The 25,016-nt window shown below is 41.6% G+C and overlaps 1 protein-coding gene across 1 annotated transcript; it reads right to left on the reverse strand.

Annotated features, from left to right (window-relative positions):
- Window positions 1-1,749: 1,749 nt before the first annotated feature.
- Window positions 1,750-23,581, reverse strand: CCDC80 (coiled-coil domain containing 80). Its single transcript, XM_059493382.1, has 8 exons — window positions 22,964-23,581; window positions 20,677-22,577; window positions 16,179-16,335; window positions 12,182-12,318; window positions 11,395-11,543; window positions 6,380-6,483; window positions 4,727-4,807; window positions 1,750-2,748 (listed from the first exon to the last, which is right to left on the reverse strand). The coding sequence occupies exons 2-8, from the start codon at window positions 22,567-22,569 to the stop codon at window positions 2,414-2,416; spliced, it is 2,856 nt and encodes a 951-aa protein (XP_059349365.1). The 5' UTR covers window positions 22,570-22,577; window positions 22,964-23,581; the 3' UTR covers window positions 1,750-2,413.
- Window positions 23,582-25,016: the final 1,435 nt, after the last annotated feature.

The raw sequence follows: 25,016 nt of genomic DNA on the forward strand, positions 1-25,016 counted from the left end.
TGTAGAATAATGCAGATTCTTCTACAAATTCTATGAATATTTGGATGTGCAGTTTTGGTTAAGAGCCCATTCCTACCTCCCTTGATAAGTGGACAACTTGTTTGAAGTTGTCTTTTTAATGTAACTCCCCCTGAATGCCTAGGCAGGGTTTGGTACTTGCACAATTTGACTTTGAATTTCAGACAGGGGTATAAAAAAAGGGCCATTTGGATCAGGTGCTGTACTCTTTTTAATGTAAGTTAACCCTTGCAGCACAGGACATTTAATTTATGTGATTTGTAGTGTGAGTTAAAAGGGCTTTCATTTAAAGACTTTACATGAAAACAAGATTACAGGAAAGTTTAAATGAACACCTGAAAGAAAATGCTCCAAGGGTGTGTTTCTTTGTGTCTACAGGAGGTGCCTGTTAGGCATCTGGTATACTTTCCTCTGCTTTTGCTTTAGGCAAGGAAAGTTAGGCAGCAGACCTTGATACCGTAATGCAATGAGCTCTTGTTTTCTAAAAGTGAGCTACAGGACATTCCATTTTCTTCTAGAAACCCTTCCATCCTGTGATTCTTTTGGTTTTTTGAATTTCTCTGTCCACTGCTTTCAGCTGTGGAAGTGCTATTGTCACTGAGAGCTCAGAAGCTCTCTGCAGGCAGCAGTCCTCTTAAAATCATTCCGTTAAATGCCTTCCCCCAGTTAGCTCCAGTCACCTGAGAAAGGTTAGTCAGGAGCTGTACCCTGCACTGACTGGATGTTGTGATAGGGAGGGCAGCCTGCCCCAGAGAGTGACCAGGTTTGTACAGCTGAGGCCTTGTGACCATTTGTCTGCCCTTTTGGCATTCAGAAGGGCAAATGATGCTTGACCTTTGTGACTTAAGTTTCTAAAGAAAGCATCTGTTTTTGAGTGAACTTTTGTTTTATCCAGTTTTGTTTTCATCTGGGAAAAAAGGAATCAGGAAAATGGAAGAAGTCAAAATGGAAGGCATGGTCTGGCCAGCTTAAAGCTGTAGCTTTTCCCTATTCCTGTGCTACTTCTGTGATAGCAATACCTAGTACAACTGCCCTGTCGTGTGCATCTATATGTGATGTGCACCCACATCATGGATTATAAAAAGAAATATGATTGGTCGGACACACCTTCAACCTCAGAAGTGACCAATATTCCACTATAAAGGCTGACATGGTATCTTCACTTAAAGATATTCCATAATCTTTCTGCTGCATCTTTAATATTTAGAAATCTAACCCAAATGACTAGAAACAATGACTGTGCATGGTTGAAACCATAGCTATGCAAGCAGTTCCTGACACTGGTTTCAGTAGGGTAGAGTGGTGCTACAGTTCCAATGCCCAAGGACATCAATGAGAAGGGAGAAAAAAACCCATTTCTGAAAGTGTGGCAGAAATAGAGATGGTTTAGCAGATTAATTTAATCTCAAATACTTTTGTAAACATTTAATCCAGATCACTTTTGTAGGCAAGGGTATGAGCAGAAAAGGTAAAAGAAAATTTGAAATTTGGAGTAAGAGTTTAATTAAAAGCATTATTATAGAGAGCTAGTTACACCTCATGAAAAATATACTTGAATGAGATTTCTTTTTCTGATGAAAATAATGCATTTCAGATTTCTGTATTTCAGACAGTGCTAACTCTGGTTGGTATGTCCACTTAGCTCTCATTAACTTGGATTTATCAGTGAGGTGGGCAGGACCTAAAAGAACAGGGACCCCAACTGAAAGAATAAATAGCCATGCAGTAAGCTTTGTAGTTAAGAACTTTATATTGTATTGTATTGGAACAGGTTCTGCCATAGCCATAAGTCTTATTTTCATTCATAAAGTCAGCTAATTACAATGGTAATGCACTGTAGAAGTGATGCTGTCTTTTTAAACATGGTGTTTCAAAAAGATTTTCTTACTGTTGTTGTTATTATTAAAGAGCATGCCCCATGTTCTTTCTTAAATTTTTCTTTTCTGGGAGAGACCCAAAATGTGGTTTTCTGTTTTTCTTCAAAAGCATAATGAAATCTCACTTTCCAATAAATATATTTTTTTTTCCTCCTTAGAAAAAGTAGTAAAAAGCACATTGTTGGACAATTGTAGTGCCCATGGGCTGGGGCTGTGGGATTCTTTTGTTTGGTTTTAATACAAACAGCACCTGCTGATGGCCTTTGTTTATAAAGGTTTAAAAGTATAAAGGAGTCTTTATTGTTTAAAGCTTCAATGCTACTGGTTTGAATTGCTTCACTGTAAAGGCGTCTGCATTTTTTGAGAAGGCAAGTAACCAAAGTCCCTTGATTGAACAACAGAGGAACGAGGCGTGGATATCTAGGTGGCCTGGGAAGATTTTCTGCAACTGGCCACCTATTGCTTGGATAGCTATTGGAAGACAGACATGGGGGCAGCCGGAGGCTAAGTCACTCTGTTCAGTATGGATATCCATGGTGGTGACGGTAGTCATCTTGGTAGCCTTCCTGGTAGCCCTGGTGGTAGCTGTGGTAGCCATAGCCACCATACTCATCATCGGGGCACTGCATGCCCAGTGACTGCTGGATTGTCATTTCCTGGCGCCGGAGCTGCATGGAATCAATCAGGTCATACACAATTGCCATAGACCACATGGGAGAAGGATACCAGGATTTGACATTGCCATCTTTCCCCACTAGAAGCATGGAGAAATATTCGGGGCTAATTTGGAAATAATTCCGAATGTCTTTCACTAAGTTAGCCGGGATGTCTTCTCGGTCTACAGTTGAGCTTCCTAGAAAGTGATCACATAAAATCAGCATTAATGTTTTGTTCAGGAGATGATGATTTCTAGGTAAAAAAATTAGCAATGGGACATAAGATACAGCCCAAGAGTTGGCAATGTAAGATTCTTGTCATTTGCGAGTTCACATCCATTTTCTGTATCTGAAACGAAATTCCTTTGAACTAAGGATGTATTTTTAACAGCTTTTTAAAGTTGAGTAAACTTTTCCTTATTCTCTAGCTTGAAGCTACTGTAGTGTAATACATCTTTTTGTCACCCAAAATCCATTAATTTCTTTGATGTTTTTCAGCTTGGGTCACCAGTTTATGTATTGCAGAAGACATATGTGGAAAACAGTAACAATGAAAGAAATTAAAATAATTGAAGTGTGATAGAAGAATTGCAGGATATAGAGCCTCACTCTTGAACTGTCATGATATGTGCAGTATGGAATGTGGTAGATGTCAGTTCCTCTTTAATGTATATGTTCTAGGGTAAATCTGGTGAACTCCAGGCTTTTAAGTGTGAAGTCTGTGTTGGGTAAATGAGTAGAAACTGTAAGACAGTAAGTAAAATAAGATCAGCGGGCACATATGTACATAGTTGGCTTGGCAACAGGAGTCTTAACACTGTGGCACCTTGCCTTACAGACTTGAAGTTCTCTGAAAGAGGTCAGCAAGCAGATGGTTAAGAGTGGCCTGGCTGATAAAGGCAATGTGAATTTTCAGAAGGCTTCCAAAGGTCCAATGATAGCATCGTTGAAGCAGAGGCAAGGTAGGAGTGAATGTCAGTGTTACTACAGGGATGCATAGGGATTAAAAGTTCACCTTTCTTCCCACACAAGAAATAAGAGGAATCAAACAAAGGTATAGGGGCCAAATAAAAGGTACCTCTCAAGAAGCTCTCCCTGTAGAACACATGCTAGAAGTCAACATCAATTCAAGGAGAGATTAGACAAAGATATGTTGATCTTAACAAATAGGAGCTATGAACAAGGTCATGAAGCCCTCCAGTGAAAAATCAGTGGAGGCTGCAAGAGTGTTGATGGAAGAAGTCTGACATCAGCCTTCTCTGTTTATTTTTTCCTCATACATGGATTTAATATTCCTGTGCTGTAGAAGGACTAGAATGCTTTAATGCACAGAATGAATAAGCTGCTTTCTCTTTGTTCCTCCACTGATGGAGGCAGTTGTTTGGATTAGGTAGCAGAGGAACCCACAGCATTTGACAATGATTAAGGATTCTTTTAAGGATCTACCTGGAAGAGTATGCTGGGATACAAGTGGAGTACTAAAGAGAGCTTATAAGAAAGATGGAGAAAGACTTTTTACCAGGGTCCAGAGAATGAACAAGGGGTATTAATTTTACACAGAAACAGGGTAAATTTAGATTAGATATAAGGAAGAGGTTTTTTAGGATACAGGTGGTATGACCCAGGAGCAGGTTGCCCATGTAGATGTTCTGTCTCTGGAAGTGTTCAAGGATAGGTTGGATGGGGTTTTGAGGAACCTGATGAAGTGAAAGATGTCTCAGCCCATGGCAGGGGCTTGGAACTAGATTATCTTTAAGAGGTCCTATCCACTCCAAGCCATTCTATGAATATAAATGAGGAATCCATAGAGGAGAATCTGCTGAGTGTGTGTTCTATTAACCCTGCAAACTCTTGAGCATGTAAACAGGCACAGACATTCCTGTCTTTGACAGCAAGGCTGGCAGAAGAGCATCCTGGGAAATTCAGGATTTCATTTCGCAGGAAATCAAAATGTGAGGTGAACCTCAGATATTTATGCTTTTCTTTCCTGAAGAACCTTTAAATATTTAACCCAGAAACGCCAAGAAAGCTTTTTGTTTTTGTGTAATTTCTTAAAAGAAACAAAACAGGAAAACAATCATACTCATCCTCTAAAAGAATTACAGCAAAGAAGTACTCAGCACTGTAAAATGCCCTTCATAGGTAGTACTGAAGAAACTGTAAACAGTCACTTACCATTAATTGGATACAACTCTAAGACACCTCCAATGTCTTCTCCAACTCCCAGCAATTTGAGGATTGTAATGTGGCGCAGACCTGTGGAGGAAATAAAGGTTTTGGTTCAATCCAGATCTTTGGGCAGATTTCAGTTTAATCAGCCAGGTCTGTTCTTGCTATATTAGGGCCCAGTCTCAGCCAGCCCTCCAGGAGAATTACTGATTTCTATGGAGTCCCTGCCAGTCAAGTAATCTGTCTCAAACATAATGATAAGCTGATGTGTTGAGTAAATGTGCTGTCAGTTGCATACAGCTGTTCCAAGGACAGCAGTATGGTGATGTGGTTCTGTAGCATATGGATACAAGCATCAGAATCACCAGTAAATTGCAAAGGCCATTCTCCAACTCCAGGATCTTCCTACACTGTTTTCTTGACTAATAAAGCTTTTACTTATCATACACACAGCAAAAAATTATTTAGAAGCAACATAATCTATGCCAGTTAAACTCTGAATGACTACAGGGAATAGCTTATGACAGATACTTCTTCCATTTGTTCTGCACAGAGGCTTGGACTCTGTTACCTCTGCTTTGAAGAAAGACCTTAGGGACAGCAAGAACTGTTCATGTAACATGAGTCAGTACAATCTAAAAAATCTTTGATGTAACTGCTTTTATTACTTGGAGGTAAGATGCTTGGAAACATACCACTCAGTTAAAAGTGCTTAGTTGAGAAGTGCTTTAGAAGCTCACTGGATTATGTTCAAGCTACCAAAGGGTGGGGATACTCAAATGTTTTGACTACATTTTATTCTTCAGAAAGCATTTTGCAGTGGCCCATGTTGCAGTTTACGTTGGTACTTTCCAAATGAGGTGATGCTGATGCTCTGAACGTAAGCCAGGTGATTATGAGTTAACAATCATACTGTGCAGATCTCCCTTCTGGTGCAATTGAAATGCATTGAAATAGCAGCTGTTCAAAGGGACCTGTTTGTTCTGTTGAAGGACTTGAGTCCAGACCCTGTATGATGTGTGCATTGCTAGGGACTTAAGGAGTAATTCTCTCTGCACTTTGTGGCATGAAGACAGAAGAGTACCTCTGGGTCTTCCCCTTAGTTGTCTCCTGGAGGAGCCCTTCTCTCTCCACTGACTATGTAGGTGGACCTTGAGTACCTAGTTATGGGTCTGGGAGGGCCTTTATTGGATTGAAAAGGATTCCGTTAATATTCTTACAGATTTTGGCAATGAAGCAGTAAGGAAAAGAAAAAAACCTTGGTGTCCATGCATTTCCCTGATGCCTGGCCTAGTTTGCAGTTGGATTTTAAAGGATCTGCCCTTACCAAAGCATTTTCCTTGTCAAGTTGTGCAGTACCAAAACAACTATTAGTCTCCAGAAGTACAAGCCAGAAGAGAAGCTTTGGAGTGCTAGTATTTTCTGGTACATGAGTTTAATGTTTCAAAAATGATTCCAGGGAATCCTTTGTTTAGCTGTCTTAGCCACTAGTGTGCTGTACTACCTGCTTAACATAACCTTCCATTTGGATCTGGAGGAAGGTTTTCAGTTGACAGACTTCAGACTGTTCAGGTTCAAACTTGAGCAAAGGAACCGTGGTGACATCACCAAGGAAGGATGCGGTTTGGGGGAGCAAGAATATAATTCCTTCTGACTCACCAAAATTGCAGGCTTGTCCACTGAGAGCAGCAAGCTGCTGGGAATAAGCCCAGTCTTCATCACTGGGAGCAGAGATCACCACCAGGCGCCTTCTCCATCGGAACCTGAAAAGAGAGTGTGGCCAGGCATGGTCATGACATGTGACTCAAGTCCTCTCAGTGTTTCTGTTTTCTGTAGGCTGATATATGTCAAATCTCTCACAACTTCTAAGTAACAGCTGGATGGGAAATCTTCCCAGTTCTGTCCATCACTTGGAGAGGATAACGTTTTGTTTGAATTTTACAGCTTGTTTTGAACTTTACCCCTCCAAAACTTTCAAAGAAACACCTGCAGTGCTGCTGCTTCACCAAACAAACACTGCAAAGTTTATGATCTTTGCTCAAAGCCCTTCATAGTTCCAGCAGTACTGAGAAGTGTATATTCAAGAGAGAAGGATTCCTGTGGAATTCCTCACTAGGCATTTAGCTTTTACGTCATTCACCACTGCTGGAACTGCACAGTTATTTTGCAGTCCAAGAGGTGTCTGAGAATTAGGGTGGATCTTCATTTCAGACATAACTCATACTTCTGTGTAAATAATCACTGACCTCTTTTTTCTTTCCTGCACCACATTTGCTCAAAATACCTTCAACATGGCTCTAAATCTAAACTTGTTTGTAAGTGTGTGGTTGTGTCAGCCCATGGCTGTATAGGGCATGCATGGAGCAGTAAGTAAGATAGATCTTGGAATCTTGCTTTAATAGGGACTGCACCATCTATCCAAGATTTTGCATAAGGATCTCCTTTCTTTCCTGTCAAGAAAAGGCAGTGCCATAGGGACACTTAAAATTTTTAAAAATTCTAACCTCTAGAGGTTTTTAATACTCTCTCAACAACTTGTTTTTTAAATATAAGTACTTCTTCGCTTAACCTAAATAAATCAGATTTATAGGAATTTGCAAAGCTGCAGAGATATTTTTACAGCAGGAAATGATCTTTTAAATGGATGCAGATGTTACTCTGTTATAATAATAGCCTGCTTTTCTGCTGTACCATGTGAAGATCTCAAAATGAAGGCAAACAGGGGTGTGTTTTTAGTGGGAAGATGACTCGCCCTCAAGACACCTGCCCGCCTGGACTGGTTGATGGTGACAGGGAGCAGAATGGTTCCCCCATTATCCAAGAGGAGGCAGTCATAGAACTACTGAAATGCTTGGATATTCATAAATCTATGGGACCAGACGTGATCCATCCCAGGGTAATGAGAGAGCTGGCAAACGAGCTTGCAAAGCCACTCTCCATCATTTACCAACAGTCATGGCTCACTGGTGAGGTTCCGCATGACTGGAAGCTGGCCAATGTGATACCCATTCACAAAAAAGGTGCAAAGGAAGATCCTGGTAATTATAGACCAGTCAGCCTGACCTCAGTACCAGGCAAAATAATGGAACAGTTTATATTAAGCGCCATCACGCAAAAATTACAAGATGGCCAGGGTATCAGACCCAGCCAGCATGGATTTAGGAGGGGTAGGTCATGTTTGACCAACCTGGTCACCTTTTATGACCAGGTAACCTGCCTAGTGGACGCAGGGAAGGCTGTAGATGTTGTTTACTTGGATTTCAGCAAGGCCTTTGACACTGTCTCCCATAGCATACTCCTAGACAAACTCGCAGGCCGTGGCTTGGACAGGAGCACTCTGTGCTGGGTTCAGAACTGGCTGCATGGCCAAGCCCAGAGAGTGATGGTGAATGGTGCATCCAGCTGGTGACCAGTCACCAGTGGTGTCCCTCAGGGATCTGTGCTGGGGCCAGTTCTGTTTAATATTTTTATTGATGACATGGATGAGGGTTTAGAGTCTTTCATTAGTAAATTTGCAGATGACACTAAATTGGGAACGTGTGTTGATCTGTTAGAGGGACATAGGGCGCTGCAGAGAGATTTGGAATGGTTGGATGGATGGGCAGAATCTAATGGGATGAAGTTCAATAAGTCCAAGTGCCGAGTCCTGCACTTTGGCCACAATAACCCCCTGCAATGTTATAAGCTAGGGACAGTGTGGCTGGACAGTGCTCAGGTGGAAAGGGACCTGGGGGTGCTGGTTGACAGTCGGCTGAACATGAGCCAGCAGTGTGCCCAGGTGGCCAAGAAGGCCAATGGCATCCTGGCCTGTATCAGGGATAATGTGGCCAGCAGGAGCAGGGAGGTCATTCTGCCCCTGTACTCAGCACTGGTGAGGCCTCACCTGGAGTATTGCGTCCAGTTCTGGGCCCCTCACTTTAGGAGGGACGTTGAGATGCTTGAGAGTGTCCAAAGGAGAGCAACGAGGCTGGTGAGGGGCTTGGAACACAAGCCATATGAAGAATGACTGAGGGAGCTGGGATTGTTCAGCCTGGAGAAGAGGAGACTCGGGGGTGACCTTATCACTCTCTTCAACTTCCTGAAGGGTGGCTGTGGTGAGCTGGGGGTCGGTCTCTTTCTCCGGGCAACAACAGACAGAGCAAGAGGACACAGTCTCAAGCTGCGCCAAGGGAGATACAGGCTGGAATTAAGGAGGAAGTATTTTACGGAGAGAGTGGTCAAATACTGGAATCATCTACCAAGGGAGGTGGTAGAGTCACCATCCCTCGAAGAGTTTAAAAAAAGACTGGATGTGGCACTTGGTGCCATGATCTAGTTGAGGTATTAGAACATGGGTTGGACTCGATGATCTTAAAGGTCTCTTCTAACCTAGAATTTCTGTGATTCTGTGATTCTGTAATGCAAAGGGTCAATTCTGCTTCACTTAAGAGAAGCTGAAGATAAGGTGGGACTTGCTCAAAGTCAGAGAAGAAGTTGTTAGAAGAGCAGGGCATGCTGATGTCTTTGCTTGTTGATTGATACTGATGTTTTTTTACAACTATAAAAGTAAATCCTTGAAAAGCAAACCTCAATTTTCATCTTTCTCAGGAGGAACAGCAAAGAAACATGAATGTGCGTGTGCAGTTAAGTGAATAGGAATGAGAATCATTAAGGATCACATATGTGATATGAAGAAAAGGAGGGAAATTTTGTGTCATTGTTCTGCAAATTGCGAACAAAATAATATTTGTGCTATTTTGTATAGAAAAGCCCCTGGTTACCTATGAACAATGAGTGAGAATGTGGCCATTGGATCGTATTTTGCCTAGGGAAAACCTGCAAGTCACTTTAAGATACTTTTATATTTCTTTTTGGTTCTGTGTTTTTTTTTTTTTTTTAATATCTCATTTGGAGTTACACAGTTACACGGAGCTGAAAAGTGTTGAAAGCCATTCAAGCTGTTTATTCCCCTACCCTAGGAGCATTTGGTGTGCTCATCTGGGACTACATCTTAGATATGAATTCAGTTGGTCCTTCACAGCTGTTAGTTCATCAACACTAATGTACAGATTTCTGCTTTATTTCTGACATCAGAAGTCATGGACCAATACTCCTGACAAATCTGCCAGACCCATCCCTTTGTGGATCCTTTCTTCTTCCTCCACCTGTTTTGCATCCTGTTCTCATGTGTGAGCCTGGAGAGCAGCACAGCCAGTGTCTAGATCTACGAGGGAGACTTGCCCCCAAACTTAAGCTTTTCCTCCTTCTACATGGCTTTTAAGCATTACTCAAGCTGGTTCTGGCTCTCATGGTCTCCTTTCACACCAGGCAGGTTTGTAAGAACAAGCTCTGGAAGGAGTAACACCAGGGAGATGATGCCAGGGCTCTTGTTCAACTGGGAACATGATACGGGACAGAGCTGGAATTAATTTTACTGGGAATCTGACCAGTTAATGTAGCTAGAGAAGTCCACCCAATATTTAAAGCCTGATGCTTGTTTCACAGACAACAAATGCATTCTGTGCAGCAGCAGTTCTGTTTATAGATGCAACATTCTGCCTTTTTCGTGCCCAGTTTTCTAATGTGTGTTTATTACTAGAGCTGTTTCCAAGCAAAGAAGGATTTGGGGCCAGTCCCTTTCCAGTATACAAGATCTTTCTTGTGCTGATCAGCTGTTTCCAAACTGTGGTTCTTCTTGGTGGTCTCAAGGATGAATCACTGGGACCTAAACAGGAGGTGGTGAAGTGGGTGGGGTGGATCTTGTTAAAAGTTCTCTTTCTGTTGAAATGGCCATTGAATTTTAAAATGTTTATGAACCAACAACTTATTCATTTACTTGTTGCTCCTTTCCTCCTTGTCATAGTCTATCATGCTGCCTCACTAATTTTAAAGCTTATTTTTAAAGCTTATTTTTAAATTAAGTGTATTGCCATGCATTCTCATAGTAGGTGACGAGGATGCAGTTGTAACAGGTAAGGTCTAGAATGATGGGTAGCCCTAATTTCATGTCAACTATCCTGTGGGCTGTCACTGCACAGCTCTTCTATGGGTCTGAATGCCCACAGTCCAGATACATTTATTGCCTGGAATTTAGGTCTCAGGGTAGAGATGCATGTAGAGATTGCAGAACCAAAATTGTCTTTCTGTAGAAGGTCTCTGACATTTTGCAAAAAACATCTGCAAGACCTTTAATAATATACATGACTAATACTAGCAAAGACAAACTGTTATCTCAAGCAGGATAAGAAATAAGTTATAGAGAATTAATTACTGATTTGAACTACATGGGAGGGATTAGAATGGAATTAATGAGATTGGGATGGTTGATGATCAAAACACATAAACACTGTGCTTCCTACATTCAAAACACGGAGCTAACATCTGTGAATTAATCCTTATTTGTTCTTCTAATACAAATCAGTTTTATTATCTCTATGTCATGATGGGGAAACTGAGGCCCTGAAAATCAGTGTCCAAGGAAGATGTAGTTTGTCAGGAAGCATGCTTCCTGTCTTTCAGCCTTCTACACAAGACTACATTCAGCTCTGGCTGCATCTCCGTATTTGTTTAACATTGTAAATACTGTGAAATCTATATTTTAAAATTCCAGAAATAGTTACATGAGTATTTTTCTGGTAATAATAATTAGTAGATAATTAGTGGAACTAGCAGTAGATAAGAACAGAAGCCAATACCTGGATAAGAAGCTCTCAAGGGATTGTTTCTTATCTTCTTTGCAGACAATGCCCTCTTTTTTCTGTCTTTCCATGTCTTTAATTCGTGATTGGAAGGTGTCAATCAAATCAAACACAGACTTCATTGCTATGGGTACTTCATAGTATTGCTGTTAAGAAAAAAAACCAAGACAGGTGGGTAGGAAGATGCTCCTATTAGCAGTCTTTCTGCATGTATCACAGCACTGTAGGACATTTGGAGATCCAAGTATTCTAATTTGCACACAGGCAACAGAGCCTAAAACAGATCAGAAACTAGAAAATATAATTGTTTTTGCAGTCAGACTGCCCTTTGGAAGTGTTATATTTTCAGTATTTGCCCAAAGTGATAAAGCCAGGACATTGCAGTTGTTATATCCTTTTGTAAGGCCATTCAAGTAGAGGATTATCCTTATGTAATGTGCTGTCATCCTGTTGAGCAGCCAAACTGTGTGTTTTAGAATGCCAGGTACTACATTAAAAGCCTGTCAGGTGTGAGGAGGTTCTGTTCCTCATCATTCCACCAGAAACACACAATTCCTGAGATCCCCTAAGTGCAGAAAATGAAGATAGCTACCTAAGTTCTGAAAATTTCGCTTACTGTTTGTTCTTTTGCTTGTCCTTGAGCAATAACCAGATCCTGCATCAGTATCTGATGTGCCTCACAGGCAAGTGAAGTGTAATTTCCTAAATTTTTCAATTTTTTTTTCATATGTTTCCAATGCATTTTCTTTCAAAAGAGCTGAGTTCAAAGAGTTGAAACCCTCACCTTGACCTTCATGTCAGTGTCTGTCAACACCATGAAGAAATCATTGTAGGTCATCCCATACTCTTTCCTCAACTCACTGATGAGCTGCTGGTCCACAAGATCTTCATCTTCTATCACTTTCATGGGCTTTTCATTATCTTAATGTGAGGCAAAGGAGAAATAAAAATAGTCATGGAATCACACAGCACTCTGCCTTTAATTTTGCCTTTTAAGAAAAGGGAAAATGCATTTCTCAGAAGCTCTCTTCCTGCTGCATATTCAATGTATTATAAACCATATGTGTGAACTTTTCATTCATATGACTTTTAACTGTCTAGTTTTCCATCCCAATAGTCTTTGAAAATCAGATGATCCTAGGACTCATGCACTTCAGTATTTATCATTTGTACATTCTTTTGAGAAATCTTGCTTTTTCCTGGAAAGATCTTTGAGATTTTTTCAATATGCTCATACATGTATATGCATGTACTAATCATTTCACGAGCTCCTGAAATGTAGCCACTTCTGTAATTGAAAATAGAAATTTTGACTATGTGCACCATGTGCAAATGAAACAGCATAGGTGATTTGCGTCAGTAAAATATAGCTAGAACAGCTTGAGGTAGGCCAGGAAAGTAGAGTTAACCTTACCAATCTTAAAAATTTACATGCAGTGACTATAAGAAACCAGAAACGGTTACACATTTCTTGAATGCTCCAGTGCTGGCAGCACACCTCTTTAGATACCCCACTTTGGCACTCTTCCTCCTTCTGCTTGCTGATTCTTGCAGCCTGACAGGCAAAAAGTTAGTTTTGGCAATGATTTGTACCTACTCAGTGGTCCACTCTAAGAAAACATTCTGAAACAATGAGAAAAAGACTTCTGAAGACAGAGATTTGAAGACAAGCCTGTGGAGCTACTGAGGTTCCTTACATCCTGTGCAACCAGGGTGCATTGCAGTCAACTCCTGAAAGTCTCCGTGTCCTCAGCACAGCTCCATACAACTGCAGCAGTGCTGAAACAAGCCTCCATAACTGTAAGCCTGGAAATCTAAGGACAGGCTAAACCACACACCAAGTGAAATGTTACCTGGGCACCAAGAGCTTGCTAACCTGCCTATGCCCTGTGACACCACTATGAATATTATATTCATCTCCTCACTTAGAAATCTCAGCCATGGCTTAAGCAACCTGCCTGAAGTCAGAGACACAGCAGGTCATCAAGAGATGGAATCCAGAGGTACAACTTTTCAGTCCCTTGGTCCATAATTATTTGTCAGCAAATAGAGATGTGATTAATTGATCCACAACAACACGAAAGATTTTAGTCATTATACAGCAAAGCATTTAAAATTGTTTTCTAAACATACAGGGCTTTTAAGGAGCATACTGATCTGATTCAAATTTTGCAGTAGATCCATCCTGTGTAGTGTATAGACTGAATGAAACTTCTGAATTAAAATTTTGGGAAAATGTCTGAATTAGAATCTGATCTTTAGATTTCACATCTTGAGCCCACTGCTTACAAAATAAAAGCCAAGCCAGAAAATATTAAAATTTGGTTATACTTATCATGCTATATATCTAATTTATATGAGTTTTCATTGTTATATTTACCTCAGTTCAAAGTTTTATGAAGAATTAACAAGCAATGCTATTAGCTTTTGATTGGATGTATTGCAAGATGTGCTAATTGGTTATCCACTTCATAAATATATCTAAATGTGCTTGATGAGTGAGATTTATGTATTACTAGTGGCAAGTATGACCATTAAAACTTAGACTAAAAGTTCATGTTTAAAAGCAAAGACTATCTCATTGGCCTAGATGGAGATGGAAAAATGCAAAAGTTGTTATTGTGAAATGTGATGGAAAACAGCTAAGGTACAGGAGTTACTTAGACCAACTGACCTATGGCACCTTTCTGCTTTAAACTCTAGGTATCAATATGAAGTTTATTAGCTCTTTAGAATTTTCTTTTTAGGAGATTTTCTTTCAAAACTTACAATGAGAAGAAGAATATTAAATTACAGAGTGATACACAAAATTCTGTATCAAGGAAAAAATAATACTACAAAGGCTGACCTGCCTTTCAAACTTGGAAACTATTTCTGTGGAGAAAAAGGAAGTTAATCTAGTTGCTTCTTTCCTTCCAAGTCACTGCTTGTCCCTGACACCCTCCTCATAGAGGACATCTGGGATTTGCATGAAGATCCACCAGAGCTGAGACTGTGCTACTACCTGCAAAGTCCTTACTCTCTTTGCTTTTTCTCTGAAAGAATGGATAAACATTTCTCCATACATCTTTGGCAGCTAGACAGGCTGGGAAGATGATTTATCTCTAGAAATAATTCCAATGAGGTTACAAAGCAGGTGGTTTTAGCAGTGCAGTGGCCTGATAGATTAGATGCTTGCTTTGATTGTAGGACGGGTAGCCAGGGGCTGATGTTTAGTTGATTAAAGCCCTGTTTCTCACGGGGAAAAGAAACCACATTTGCTACCTTGGTCTGAAGAGAGGACCTCTGCAGTGACACTCAGCTTTTGTGTCATTCCAGTGGGAAAGTGGGAAATATTCCCTGGTATCAGTGTGAGCTAATCTCAACCACTGTCACTGAGATCTTTCATTGACCACTTCTAAATGTGTTTGAAATTTCAAGTGAAAAGTCTTTTCTGTTGACTTTTCTGTTGTTGTCTTTTGTATTTCAGTCCCAAGACACAGCACTCCTAGTAGACCTCATCATGCTGGGTGCTCAAGCTTCTCACTACAGAAACATACTGTGTACAAAATGTTTCTTAGGAGCTTTTTCTGCCTCTGATGCCCACAGAGAATGAGCCTTGAAGAGGCCATACAAACAGGAAGGATGGAGGAGAAAGGGAGGTAGAACAGAAAGATATTTGTATTATTTATTCGTATTGCATTTATTGCAATAAAGCTCAGGATTTGGTGTTTTGGACAAAATTGTAAGATGAACTTCATGTAAGGTTTAACCTATACCCTTCTAAAGCTCCTGTTTTTCTTCAACAATTACTCATATGAGAACTCAGCTGTTATATACTCTTATGTGGTTTGGGGAAAGTTTGGTTGTAGGTTAAGGCTGAAAGAATATAGTCTGTGTCAGAGTGAATGTCTGAATATTAGCCAGACTAGAGCTAACTATAATCCTAAACAGTCCACTGACAGGCAGATGGATCTAGGTACACAAAACGTGACCTTGAGTAACCTTGGCCTGATGTGGCAAATCCTGTACTGCTCCAGATTTGTCAAGGAGGTGCACAAATGGACAGTCTGGCAGGATTTGTGACTCACTGTCACTCAGAGACACAAGGCTAGATCCTTTCCCTCTGAGAGTAGCAGAGGCACAGCTGGAAGCCAGACATAAATCTGTGATCTTCTGGCCATTTCTGTACCAGACCTGAAACACCCTGCAGCTGGTCAAGTCCTGAGCTTTCTGTTCCATCACACATTTTTTCCCAAAGTTTGGTAAAACCAGATGAACTTTGAGGGGAAAGATGTGGTGGACTTGTAAGCAAAATTAGAAGCTTTTATTCTATTTGGAGTATAGAATTGTTGAATATTTGTATTTCTTTGGCTTCATCCAGCAAAGCACTCACAGTGGTGTTAACCTTTAGATTCAGAAAGAAATGAGATGATTCAATGATTCAAGAGATACCTAAGCTTAAGTGCTTTGCTGGACTGCAACCTGAAGTCTTTGTCCAGCCACTGTTGTTACAAAAGGACAGGTTTTCACTGGTTTGATGGGTACTTCCCCAGGACATGAACACTGACAGCAGTTGTTTCAAAGCTACCTAAGAGAGATGGATGCCCAGTGTCACCTGTCTACATGGAAAATCTGAATGTGTGTGAAGAAGGTGGCACTAAATATATCTAGATGAACTACTTTTCAGGTCCTGCATAATCTTAGATTTTGACCCTGGGGGTCAAAAGCTGGGGTGATTTTTCCCATTGCTGTCTGTATTGTGCCCATGAGATGGAAGGAAAGTATTAAAAGGAAAAAACCTAGCTGGAAGTGGTCAATTTTCATGCTGCTGTTGTTCATGGTGCCGAAAATCGTGATGACTGAGATCTTCCTGGTTGCCATCTTGCAGAAGCTCTCCAGATACTCGTCTCGCTGCTGGATGTACATGGTGTTGTCCGCCTTGGGGGTTGTGATCAGCTGGTTGGTGGCAGAGACAAAACAGTTTTAGTATAAGGAATGAAGCAGGTGATTATTTAGCTGAAGGAGAACCAGTGGCAGTCTACAAGGTGGGCTTTCTTTCCCATAAAGCTGTTATTTATTTCTGTTTGGAGTGTACCCTCATGCCCAGGCCTGACCCAAAGCCATTCAGTCAGCTGCAGGAAAACTTTTGGGAGCAGGTACAGCTGGTTGCAATTGCACAAGCTCCTCTGCTGCTTCTACCACAATGCTGGTAGAAGAAATATCATGATATTTTACAAAAAGCCACATACTCTCCTTTTATTCCTTGCTCTGTTAGGCCGACCAGGTTTCCCTCACAGCCTTCAGTGGTGCTCTGACTCACTCACAGCAGCTGCTCTGCCCTCATCCCACAGTCCAGGCAGGGCTCCCATGCCTGTTTTGACTGCCAAGGGGTGAGTACAATTAGGGCTACATGAGTACTCATGTAATTGATGGCCATCTAGCACGACCTTGAGTTCTTGCTAAGGCCCCTGTGACTTCATTTGAAAATAACTGATTTTGCTTTTCTTTGTTTTCTTTCATCTAAGCTACTTTGATGTCTTATGGGACTTACACTTGCACAAAGGCACAGCTGTGGGCAAAAAGGAAGATGAACAATTACAACAACAGAAGTATAAAAAGCTCTACATTCTACAGTGCTTACTTCAAAGCCTTCTAAGGATTGCAAAGATTTAATTTTAAAAAAATTTAGAGCATACAACTCAGATCCTTCATCAGTGACGGAGATGAAAATATTCCAGGGAAGGGGTGCGCATAACAACATTCAGTCATCCTACGCAGTAGTTTCCAGCAGAAGATTGCTAGGAATAATGCAACTCTAGCACTGTAATCATTCTAACTGGCAGCAGTGAACTGCAATCAAACACCTGCCACTGATCCCCCAAATACAAAGAGAGCTGGAATATGGACTCACGTTTTATGATTTAAGGTCACAAATAATCACCAAAATCCTTCAAATACAAATTTATGCTTTAACCTGTAACAGGAGTAATAATTTTCTGGCTGCCTTCTGAAGTTTGTTGGGCCTGAAGGCTAATTTTTACTGTACACTCATTACAAATCCAGTTCAATGTAAAAACATTTCTAGGCTTATAAAATCTGCCTCTCATTTATGCAAAGACCCCTGGCATGACTACAGCTTTGGGACATGAAGGTGAATGAGAGTGATAGATAGAAAGGGGATTTTGTTTCAGGGTTACAGTATGTAAAACATTGCTTTTAAAATGCATACAAAAAAGCTTCAAATTAAAAAAAAAAAAAAAAAAAGGATTATGAGAAGGGTTTGAGGACTGAGATGAAAAACAGACCATTGGTTTATATTGTCTCCTCTTTCTTTTGGAGGTCATAAGCTGGAATGCAGAGTCAAGCCTGAATCTGATCTGCTTCATCAAACCTTGTAGAACAAAGCAGATTTCCAACCAAAGTTTTGTGCCAGGTCTGTTTTAACCCAGGCTGTTTGTGCACTGTCTCTATCAACAGAATCACTGGATGGTTTGGGTGAGAAGGGACCTTCAAGTTAGAAGTAAGAAGGAAATACTTCACAGAAAGAGTGGTCAGAAACTGGAATCATTTACCCAGTGAGGTGGTAGAGGCATCATCCCTTGAAGAATTTAAAAAAAGACTGGATGTGGCACTTGCTGCCATGATCTAGCTGAACAGTTAGAACATCGGCTGGACTAGATGATCTTATAGGTCTCTTCCAGTCTTGAAAATTCTGTGATTCTGTGATTCTGTGATCTTGTTCCAACCCTTCTGCCATGGGCAGGGACGCCTTCTACTAGACCAGGTTGCTCAAAGCCCCATCCAGCCTGGCCTTGGACACTTACAGGGATAGAACATCCACAACTCTCACTCTCCATCTTTTTTATAAGCTCTCTTTAGGTACTGGAAGGCTCCTATAAGGTCTCCCTGGAGCTTTTTCTTCTCCAGGGTGAACAACCCCCACTCTTTCACCCTGTTTCCAAAGGAGAGGTGCTCCAGTCCTCTGGTTATCTTCCCGTTCCTCATTTGCATGCGTGCATGTGTGTGGGTGGGTGTGCATATGTGTATATGTGCGTGTGGGTATATATGGAGTGTTAAAAAAAAAACCTGTCAGCTTGCATTTCGTCAACACAGAGAAATAAACAAAAAACCCAAACTCACAAGGCCAAAATTTCTAAACATTTGTAAGACTGCAACAAAACCTCCACCATAGAGAGGTGAGGCTGTTGGACTAAAAACCCGTACAGTTTTTTCAATTTCTGCACTTGGGACCTATATTTGTCATTAATTGAACTTAACCCAGAATAGACTTCAAAGTCCCAGATGTTTGAAAGTCACACTGAAATCTGAAATTGTTAATGACGTAGAGCTTAAAACCCCATGTCCTTCTTAAAAGATGTTTGGAACAGCACTGAAACAATGTCCTCGGAAGCCAGTCTGAAAGAGAAAAGTACAGCAAAGCAATGGGGATCAACTTGGGTAGAGCTGCTTCTAAGAAATGTGGGCTAATTTTCTAGAGAGGGAGTTTAAAGACTCATGAATGACAGAGTTAATTGTAAGGATTGTTCCCCTAAGGGAACTGAAGAGTTTGATTTGAAGCAATGCAAATAGGCATGTGTGGGGATTCAAAGAAAATTGAGAAATTCTTTATTTTCCACATGGCAATGAGAAAATAGTTTAGCCATTGTTTTTACTAATAACCAAACCAAACCTATTCTTCAGGGAGCTTCAGAGTAGGCAGGTTGAGGATGTAATTAGATTCAGGAAAAGTGAGGTGCGGCATGGCATAATCATTTGTCTTTGGTGAGTTCTGGCCTGATAACCTGAGATTGTGCAACTCTTTTCTCAGATATCCAGCTGTGAGGTGGCCCAGTATCAGAAGGTTCACATTTCAGACAATCCTTTAAGTTGCCAGGACTGTGGTGGTCTGACATCTGTGAGATTTACTTTTGGCTCTTTTATTTTCAACTTTGTTTATATTTGTCCTGATGCTACCTATATTCTTGGAAACCACAACATTGAGATCAAATTTCAAGGATCCCAACTTCTACAGAGAGAAACTTCTATAGTTTCTCTCTCTGAGCTTTCGTTTTGGCAAAATATTAGTAAACAAGTAACTAATAGGCATTATTTGCAAAATTCAGTCAAGTTAAATTTTTTCAAACATATGGCTTTTTTCAACTTCTATGCTAGCTCTGCACATTCCCTACACCTTGAAGAATGGAGATGCGGAGAAGAAAGTTGCCTTGTTTTCAGGCCCATGAATCATTAACAGAATGAATCCTTACATTCCAACGGTTGAAATATTAACTTGGCATCTTAGCTTGGCACCTTAACTATTTGTACTGGAATATGGAGCATGAAAGTCAAAGGCATTTGTGACAATGACTATTGGACAATAACTGTGAAACAGACCAGCTTGCAGCAAGATAATTGCAAGAAACCAGCTCCCACAATAATATTTTTAAAGAAATGTTTTCCTCAGGACATGTGTCATCTGCCAGAAAAAACATTTGTACTACAACTAAAACTGTTTCCTGTCCCAGGTGAAGTGGTTTTTATAAGTAGTTGGAAAAACATACAGTGCTATGAAACCTGGGGACGAGTAACTCCAGACCATGCTGAAGTTCTCAGGCTTGAAAACTTACTGGAATGTTACAGTTTAATACAAACAGCAGGAGAAAAACCCCAACCAAAATAAAGTTTGCACAGGATCTCTGAAGATGTCTTGGAGATCTGAATGCCAAATTCTCATCAGATCGTAATCCCAAATTCCCCATCCCTCAGGGCACCTGATCACATGCCTTTGTGCATATCCTCAGTCAGATGTGCACTAGTATTGCCAAGCCACCTGGCTTGCTTCCAGCTTTGGGACACCAGCACCAAGACAAAGCAGGTGTGCCAGCTGGCAGGACATGCAGAGCACTGAAACGTGGTAATTTTGGCAAGCACCCCAAGGTGATGAATGGATGTAATCCACACTAGAACCTCATTTTATTGATCTTAATGATACAGATCCTGACACCTACATATCCACTGGAAGCAAGATAATCTGATGGCTGTACGGTGGCTCATGGAAGTGGCTGGGAACAGATTTTATCCTAATGTCTGGGTGACTGATTCTTATACTGCATGTAAGATTTCCAATAGAAGGCTTTTGAAAACAATAATTTAGGTCTACAAATTTTACCTCTAAAGACAAAAGCACCAGAAAAGAGTACTGGAAGCCCACTTTAAGCTTATAGTTCCACATACTCCTACTACGAGGGAGGTAAGACTTTATTTAGGTAATAAAATTCAGATTAATGAATTACTTACAATGAGTCTCCTCTTGCCTTCAAAATATTCCAGGAGGTTAGTTGCTGATTTCCTGGGAGGCTGTAGGAAAGTCTTCTTGTTGGACTTGGGGAAATCCTCATTCTCAGTCCTGCTTCCTTTCTTCTTCTTACTGCGGTCTTTGTCCTGCTTGCTCTTTTTTTCAGCTTTGACCTTCTTGGACTGCTTCTCACTCTTCTGCTGCTTGTCAGGTCTGTCCTTCTTCTTCTTCTTCTCAGGTTTATCCATTCGGTCATGCTTCTTCGATTCTTTTCCTTTCTTTTGGGGAATATTTCCTGCTGCAAACTGTTCCTCTAAATGGGAACTAGCAGGCTTGCTCTGGTCATATTTATCTTCATACTCGTTACTGAGTATCTTTTCTTGAGTCTTCTTTTTTGGTGGTTTAGTCTTAGTTGGTTTGTGTTGCCCAGGTGTGACATTCAGGTCCCTGTGGTTAAAGTCCTTTCTATCAGTTCTATTATCTTTAAATCTACCCACACTTGCCTTTGTGTAGTGCACTGAGGGAGGTGTTGGGGGATCCGTGAAGCTGTCGTAGCGGGCAGCCTTGTTTGGCTTCCGTGTGGCTGCCAGTGGTTTCTCCTGGGGGCCACGCTGCCGGTCCCTGCGGTTTGTTCTCCACAAAGGAGAGTAGAAGTGCTCAGAGGCTGTGACTCGTGGCGTGGTGGCATCAGGGGCTACTGGCAGCCTGTGGTACTCTGTGGTGGAATGTGACTTCGTGGTCCAGGTCCTCTGTGTGCTGGGGAGGGGTGTAGTTGTTGTTGTAGACCGGCTGGCTGTTGTCACTGCGTGGGTGGTAGCACGAGTAGTTGTGGTGGTGGGAGGGAGGGTAGTGGTCTTTACTGTGGGCAGAGGAGTGGCCACAGTGGTTGTCATTGGTTTCCTCACTGTTTTGGTCCTTGTTGGCTGATTATTGGTCTTCCTCGGATCCTCCTTCTTTGCTGACACCTGGACATGTTCACTGCCAGGGGTAGGCTGCACGGTGCCCCCATTATTGCCTTCCTCAACCACTTGCCCCTCCACCCCAGCTGCTTTGCATGTCTGGATGAAACCCTTCTGCCTCATCTTCTCAATTTTTCTGATGGGGTTCTGATCAATGACTTCGTACATGGCCTCTAGCCTGACTGGATAAGGATACCTTTCCTCCGTTTGCAGGGTTTTCTTCAACAGTACCATGCCAAATTTCCCTTTCTCCAGTTTCAGAAAGCTCATGAGCTTAGGGATGAGGGCAGGATCCAGTGGCTGTTCCAGAATTTTTCCTTCATTGGTTATCCTTCTAACTTTTCCCCCTTCTTCCCCTTCTTCATGGAATAACACAATCTGCTGGATGTGCCTCTCAGCCAATTCACAGTAAACATCATTTTTCAGCAGGCTCATCATGAGCCGGTAGTAGCCCTCAGAGGCATGGGGGGCAGAAATGACCCACACCCGATTTTTCCCTGCAAAGCTGGCCAGGACATTGGGAGAACTTGACCCTGAGGGGAAACGTATCCCTCGTGACTGGGTGGTAGAGGATATCCCTTCATCCTTAATCATCTCAGACTTGGGGTATTTGGCTGCAGCTGTGAGTTTCTGTACCAATCTCACTCTGGTCCCTGTGCCCCTGGCCTGGGAGCGTGCTTCCCCTTGCAGGAGATTGGTGGGTGGCTTTGGAGGCGCTGAGGAATCCCTCTTGGTAACAGGGTGTCGAGGACTTGGGCTTGAATTCTTCAGGGATGCTCCAGACCTTCTCAGAAGGCTGCTTGAAGCCCTGTAAGCCAGGGGCACTTTCCGAACTCCATGGCTCCCCCTTTCCACTAGCCTCTCTGTCCTCTCAGAGCCACACACTAACCATGCTGCCCACAGCAGGGCTAAGCTGAGAGCTGGCCTCCAGTTCATTGTGCAATCTGTGTTGGGGGGGGGGGGGGGGGAAAGGAGAAAAATTAGATGTTAACAGTATGATGATGTCTTGCACAAGTGATTAAAACTGCAAAGCACAGGCTGGTTATTTAGTGTGATTTTTAGGTGCTTAAACCTCAGTCCTGCCCTAGTGGCTTTGTAAGTTTTACAGTTATTTTTGGGAAAAACACAGAATGGATCTCTTTAGGAAAAAATGAGATCATCCTTCTGTAACACGATACTGTCTATCTAAAACGACACCGGGATCTGCATCCTTCTCTCTCTCTCACTCTCCCTGTTTCTCTCACACTCTCACTGTACACACATGCAAAGACACACAGAGGAAGGGTCCCGGAGAGAGAGCAGAAATACAAGAATTTGACTTGAAACTTACACTCTCAGGGAAGTTCCTCTGCCAGAGACGAGTTCTCACGTCTTTTTCCTTTAAAAGGAGACCAGTGCCATACAGCTTTACTGTTGTTCAGTGATTTATCTTTGCGCAGCCCAACAGGTCGCAGAGCCTGTTGTGTGTCTTTTAACTTTCTTCTTCACCTTCTTGACAGGCGGGATGAGGTTAGCGGAAATTTCCTTTGTGATCTCTGCTTCTCCATTTACCTGCAGGTCTGGATTTTTGCTGTACCGGTTACCCACACAGGCAGCGATTTCATTTAAGAAAAGTGAACTTCTGGTTGCTCCGAGTCCCTCTCTTTTAAACTTCCCAAACCTCCTTCCCACTCCTTGCTTCCTCAGTCCCGTTCAGCTCCTTTGTTTCCAGAGAGGAAAGCACCAGCACTAATGTATTTTCCAGGCTGAAGGAAAACACAGGAATGTGATGCTGAAAAAAAAAAACAACAGCGGACGCTTCCCTTTCCCCTTTCTCCACGCTTTGACAAAAGCAAATTGTAAAACACTCGTCTTTTTTTTTTCTTCTTGGCTGGCCGCGGTCCCAGGAATGTCAGGGCAACCCCAGCCCTGCTCCGAAGCAGCCTCAGACAACGGTGGCCACTGGAAATGGGGGAAACTTCACTCAGGATTTAACAGCTCAGCAGAACCCGCCTCCTCCCCACTCTGACACAGCGAGGGAGGGAGGAGGAGGAAGGCTCTGGGGGCTGAAACACTGCACAGCATCACAGAGCACTTCAGAGAGGGTGACTCCAGCCTTAACTCTTTCCTTCACGCATCCCAGCTCTCCCGTGTTCGCCGACCTCAGCTTTTTCTTTCCTCCCACCAAATGGACACTGTCTGGATAAGAAAGTATGTTTCTCCATCAGTCTCAATAACAGCTCTGGTGTTTAAGAATTATTATGTTAAATCTCATTATTTCTGCCTTGTCTTTCCCCTTTCCTTGTTTTTATGGCTTTCTGGGAGTTTCTCAGTGAAATCCAATTTTTCTCCACTTTCCAACCAGTTTCTCTTTCAGGTCCTCATGTATGTCAGTATATTCTTTCCTCAAACATCACATGGGCATGACTGTTTGTTAATTTATAGTTTTTAAAGAGACCGGGTTGTTTACTATTGTGCTAAAATTAGAGTCATATCTATTTCCTATGAATATGCACAAGCAGTGGAAAAAAAAAGAAGAGAAAATATACAAAAATACCTATAGAGACAAGGGTAAAGGCAGGGTCATGTCCTTTGCTCTCCCTTCATGGTCTAAATGACACCATTCTATTGAGCTGACGTAAACTGGCACAGTTTTGCTGGCAACACCTGGTCTTTAGCTGATTCACACTGGCTTCAGTGTGCTGAGCACCCTCAGTGTAAAACACCAGTTAATTGTAGTTGATGGGTAACACCTAAAAATATCCAACACCTTAATACTACTTTGTTTTCCAAGATTTTGCTTTATTGATAGGGATGCTGTTACATGTCTGTGATAACACACTGGATTTGATCTCAGTTATATTGTCTGGAGGTGAAGGTGCACCTTCTACTTTCCTTTAAATTAATGTTTCAAAGAACAAAACCTTTCCTTTCTTTCCATCTTTTTTTTTTTTTAAATTTTCAAATGCACTGATAAACGTTAGTAGTGGTTTTGCTAATATGCATTCAGTTTGTGTTTTGTGGCAAATGATTTGCCCTGGAGGTAGGGGAGAATGCTGAATGTCTGTGCTCATATTTACACGAGGGCAAAAATTCTCAGCCTTTCCCAAAACATCACATCCTACATTCACTGGGAGGTAAGGTGACTGTACTCTCACAAGAATCACAAAACTGGAGTTCTGTGGAATAGAGGTGGTTAACATTTTCCACTTAAATTGGTGTCAAGCCTGCTGGTTTATTTATCATGACAAGGGAAAAATGTCATTAAAAATTACCTTGTTTCATGATGACATTTTAAACACACTGTAAATAAAAATGAGGTTTTCATTTCAGTGTTTCATCTAGTTTCATTACAAAGATTAAAAAGAAGTGACACTACAGTGCAGAAGCCAAGCATTTGATTT

The sequence above is a fragment of the Ammospiza nelsoni genome, chromosome 2 (assembly GCF_027579445.1).
Source record: "Ammospiza nelsoni isolate bAmmNel1 chromosome 2, bAmmNel1.pri, whole genome shotgun sequence".
Classification (NCBI taxonomy): domain Eukaryota; kingdom Metazoa; phylum Chordata; class Aves; order Passeriformes; family Passerellidae; genus Ammospiza; species Ammospiza nelsoni.

What these genes read in the sequence shown, in the direction of transcription:
- CCDC80 (XM_059493382.1), bottom strand. Translation starts at nt 22,569, where the DNA reads ATGAACTGGAGGCCAGCTCTCAGCTTAGCCCTGCTGTGGGCAGCATGG. An exon ending in AATTGACCACTTCCAGCTAG is followed by an intron (nt 12,319 to 16,178) that starts GTTTTTTCCTTT and finishes CCTCACATTAAG; the next exon opens with ATAATGAAAAGCCCATGAAA. An exon ending in ACACTGACATGAAGGTCAAG is followed by an intron (nt 11,544 to 12,181) that starts GTGAGGGTTTCA and finishes TTTTCTTAACAG; the next exon opens with CAATACTATGAAGTACCCAT.